The sequence below is a fragment of the Saccostrea echinata genome, unplaced genomic scaffold (genome assembly GCF_033153115.1).
Source record: "Saccostrea echinata isolate AGI-Se365-2 ecotype Australia unplaced genomic scaffold, CSIRO_AGI_Sech_v1 ptg000023l, whole genome shotgun sequence".
NCBI classification, from domain to species: domain Eukaryota; kingdom Metazoa; phylum Mollusca; class Bivalvia; order Ostreida; family Ostreidae; genus Saccostrea; species Saccostrea echinata.
In genome coordinates this window covers 11,916,993-11,921,589 of record NW_026889772.1, presented here as the reverse complement: position 1 = coordinate 11,921,589, position 4,597 = coordinate 11,916,993, and the positions used below count along the sequence as shown (strand labels likewise).

Below are 4,597 nucleotides of genomic sequence, written 5' to 3'. Positions count from 1 at the left end.
AAATATATTAACTAATAGATGATTTACTTATTTATCTGTAATTAACATTCACATACATTCTACCCCTTTTTTATTCTCATTAGTTCAAGTAAATCCTTTAAATAATCAAATGTGCAGTTATATAGTACATGAAGAAAATTGTCAATATTAATTATAATTCAAGTGACTTTTTGACTGACATATTTCCCGCCAATGTATTTTGACTACCTATTACTCTGTTTACTTCATCTAAACAGAGAGTTCACCGTGGGTGTTAGCGGCTGACAGGGGATGTTTACTCCTCCTAGGCACCTGATCCCACCTATGGGTTTTCCATGGGTCTGTGTTTTGCCATTCACGATTCGTATTCCTCACTGGATTTATGAAACTGATCACTTTCACCTTTCACTGAGCCAGGTGTACCATATGTTTACATAAGTAATAGGAAAGTGAAAGGGGGTAAAACCACTTAATCAGGCACGTAGTATCGCTGGGGAGAAGAGGGCCTGGCCCCTCACCGTTTCCATGCAGACTTAACCTTTTACTTATGAAAATGTTCATTGAAAGGCCGGTTGGCTCCCCTCCCCACTTTTTCTTGCAGTAGAAATGTATAAATAAAGAAAGTCGGAATTTAACCTACCCCCTCAAAAAGTAGGATTTTCGAGTTTGGAAAATTTTCTTGTATTCTTGTCAGTTTTCAGTAAGTTGTTAAATTCTTATTCTGCCCTACCCCCCCCCCCCCCTCCCCTTTTCAAAAACGATACCACGTGCCTGTAAATTAAGGAAAATGCATGTGAGAAAAAGAATTACCCATACTCTATGGGTTTTTTTAAAATCTTACTATGTGTTTTCTATCTGCTAACCAAAGGCTCTGTGATAACAAAAAAATCTTAGCTTGTAGGATAAAAATCATAATCAATCACACTCCAAGGGGGATCCTTTGTGCTCTCTCATACTTAATAAGATACATTTACTGTACCAAGAGTCATTACCATAAAAAATATTATTAATTATTTTTCTTTCCACAATTTTAATTGCATGATTAATATCTCAAGAAGACTAGTCTTTCTCAACATAATGGACATGGTTTCCACATGTACAATGGCTGGGTCCTGCTGAAATTCTTATTCTTAATTCAGTATGACATTCAGACAAATATCTTAACTATTTTCAAAATAAAATATATTTTAGTTCAAGCTTAATATTTTCTTCTAGATGCTCAGATATAAGAAGTCCATACTTTAAAATACTATGCATTATTACGTGAAGAATTAAGCTTCAAATTCAACAACTTAAACCGTGAGCAAAAACTTCAAAAATTTTACAAAGAATAGTGTATGCATCTGATCCTGATGCAGAGAACTAATCTGATCTAATGATCAACTTTATTAAAAACGTTTCGGTTTATTCACAATTCCAAAAATTAGTTTCAAAAATCCTTCACTGAAACCAGGCTAGACAAATTGCTGATTTGGCCGAGCGTCCACAACTATAGTCTTGGCCAGAATATCATAGGCAGCTCTGTTGTGTTTGAAAATAAAAACAGTCAAACAAGCCGGGAAAAAGAATGCCATGGTAAAGTTCTTGATGACAGATCTTATTAATGCACTGTAAAATAGAGAAACCATCTAGTGTTAATAGTGTGCTTAATTGTTTCCAATTATGTCACAATAAAGATATTTCTTTTTTATTTCTATAAAAAGGAGAAGTTATCAGCTATTTTCATGGAAATGTATAACTAAAACATTTTAATTTCTTGATATTAAATAAAATTCCACTTTATTAACTTAATAAGTTTTACATGAAATAACTCTAATATTGTGAAATATATATTTTTAATAACCTCAAAGTAACATGAAACTTTGATGCTTTGTAATTTTGTGCCAAAAAAATTTCTCTGAAATTAATGTTTATTATATAAATGTACATATTTAAATTTTCAACGTTTTTAATAAATATTTACCTAAAGAATCCAATATCATGTGCGGGACACACCAGTACCTTTCCATGGGCTTGTGGAGTGACGTGTATACAAGAAACAACTTTTAATCCCAGCATCCTCTTGCCTGGCGTAGCTCCACCCACCATTCCCCCTAAGCCTTTACATAAACAAAGGGTCTGAGGGAAAGAAACATTATGTCAAAAATTATAATTGAGATCACTGATAAAGCTTTTATTTTAAATTTAGATATCAATACATGTATTTAAATGAATTATTACTTCAAGCTAAACATTAAATACTCTGTTTTGCTCTCTCTTTGCACTTATATTTCAGGGATATTATGAGTATTTTCGTAAATAATTATAAAAAAATAATGAAATAAGATAAGCGAGTCTTAACCTCAAACACAGTAATCATCATTCTGTTGACGACCTCTAGAGCTATCAGTTCTGACGTGATACTGAAGGCTTTCTCCACGTCCATCTCTGTAATCTCCAGAAAGTCAAACTTTGGCATTATGTCCATAGGAAGCTCAATAATATTATCATCCCTTCTACAATAATATAAAACAGACAGGGATCAATAACCTTACCAGAACACTTGTATAGATGCTGATGTATTAATGATGGATTACCTCATTAGTATATGCACTTAATATTACATGTAGTACCTTTCAAATAACTATCCACACACATCTAGGCTTGAATTGCAGGTCATCATATTTACTAAATATTACAGTCTATATTCTACAATAATTTAATTCTGGTTGTATCGCTGTATTTGACTGGATAAAAAATTTACTTTATAATTTATTGATAAATATGTACTTCACCTGTTTAAACTTAAAATTTCAAGAATACTTACAAATAACCCATCTGTCTTAAAACCAGCACAGTCATCATAACTTTTAGATAAAATAACACAATAAAGTCTATTATTTCTGCTGCTACTCTCTTCCACAATGGTGGTAAGGAATATACAGTTCCAACTGCAATATAAAAAAAAAACAGAAAAAATACCCACATTAATTCATCTCACTTCAAACTTAGTTTTACTCTTATGATTAACCATGAAAATGCAATAATGTGCTTCAATTCACTTTAATGACATATTTTGGATTCATTTTCAATAAACTGTACTAAATATTTCAAGCTACAGAAGATCTAGCTCTCACTAGTTTAAAACCTAATAATCCAAGCAACACTGTTCAGAATTATAAGATTCTATTAATGAGTAGTCCACCTCTGTGTTTGATTGAGATTTGATAAAGGGGCGAAGGAATCCTAATGCATGGGTAAAATTCCCCATCAGCATACATCAGTATTGAGATCACTAGAGATTGCCAAGCAAATCCCAGAAGTCAATGTGGAGATTAACCCAGATTCAATCAGTTGTGCAATTCTATGCTCTTTAATACATGTCAAAGTGATAACTTTGAATTGTCAGTTTTATCTAAGCGAAAATACAAATTATTTGTGTTAAACTCATGTGTTGAAACTGATTGATTTAATAAATTTGGTAACCTTTATGATTTATTATGTTTTCATAGCAGAAATTAAGATAATAAATGGGTTAATTCAATTACTTTCTAAATGATGTGTTGTGGCCACATTTTAAATCTCTCAAGTGATCACGATACTGATGTATGCTGATCAGATGGAAAATTTAAAAAGTACACTATACTTACCAAACAGAAGTGTGATTGTTAATCTCCAAAGTATATGTGATGTCAGTATTTGAGATCAGGTGCCGCACTGCACGCAATCATTATTGAGAGTTTGGTTTGTGGCCACATCACCTTTAAAGTTTGAATTCTGGAATTTGCTTTGTGATCTCACCTGATTTCTAATACTGATATATACTTCAGAGAATTACAATCACACTTCATTTGGTAAGTATTCAATTAAAATACATGAAATTCAGCCAAATCAGCTCAGCTGTTTCTCATTAAAATGCACTTTCAGGAACAAGCCAGGGTAAGGGACAGATGGGACCGAGTTCAGTGAGACTACAAATTAACAGTCAGATATATTTGTATAAGTATTCACAGTTACCTCTTTGAATTCGAGCTCCATGAGAATGAACCGGTGCTCTGTTGTGTGTAGTTGTATGGCTTGATACTGACGTAGAGGTGGTGTGTTGAGTATATAGAGAGTTACTGTTAGGAATCAAATATTGGGGAATTTGGCAGTTATTAAGCATTATTGGGAACATCATTGAAAATGACTGCATTGAGCTCCACATTCGATACTGATACAACCATACGTGAAGCTGATCCGTATATTCCCTTAAGTTTCGGTAAGGTTTCTCTGTCGTACTGCTGGGTTGAGATAAGATTGTTGTATCTGGACTTGAATCTTTTTCACGATTTTCCATTTTTCGAATTATAAACCCCAAATTCTGTGTGTTGCTGTACGAAATTGGGATGTAACTCACCAACTATCACTTCCTGGAAGTTCGACGATGGGGTTTTGTTTACTTCCGGTAATGAAGGATTAAATAGTTTCAGAACCAAATAAGTTCAGTTCCGGATTTTGATTTACTCGATATATCAGGTATGCGCAAACTTTGATCAATTTAGAAAGATGCTTGTTTAAATCTAAAGCTTTATAAGTTAAAAAAACAATCTTTAATTGTTTGTGTTTTCTGGAGGTCTAAAGAAGCCAGACAAGAGTA

General features: G+C 33.0%; 1 protein-coding gene across 1 annotated transcript; it reads right to left on the bottom strand.

Moving 5' to 3' along the window:
- Positions 1 to 989: 989 nt before the first annotated feature.
- On the bottom strand, positions 990 to 4,375 carry LOC133191474 (protein FAM8A1-like). Its single transcript, XM_061327226.1, has 5 exons — positions 3,976 to 4,375; positions 2,786 to 2,909; positions 2,321 to 2,474; positions 1,943 to 2,097; positions 990 to 1,587 (listed from the first exon to the last, which is right to left on the bottom strand). The coding sequence occupies exons 1-5, from the start codon at positions 4,295 to 4,297 to the stop codon at positions 1,434 to 1,436; spliced, it is 909 nt and encodes a 302-aa protein (XP_061183210.1). The 5' UTR covers positions 4,298 to 4,375; the 3' UTR covers positions 990 to 1,433.
- Between the last annotated feature and the right edge of the window lie 222 nt (positions 4,376 to 4,597).

Excerpts from the sequence above, each read along its gene's own strand:
- LOC133191474 (XM_061327226.1), bottom strand. The coding sequence starts at position 4,297 with ATGGAAAATCGTGAAAAAGATTCAAGTCCAGATACAACAATCTTATCT. Across the intron at positions 2,910-3,975 it reads TGGAGCTCGAATTCAAAGAG|TTGGAACTGTATATTCCTTA; the intron begins GTAACTGTGAAT and ends TTTATATTGCAG. Across the intron at positions 2,098-2,320 it reads TGATGATTACTGTGTTTGAG|ACCCTTTGTTTATGTAAAGG; the intron begins GTTAAGACTCGC and ends TCTTTCCCTCAG.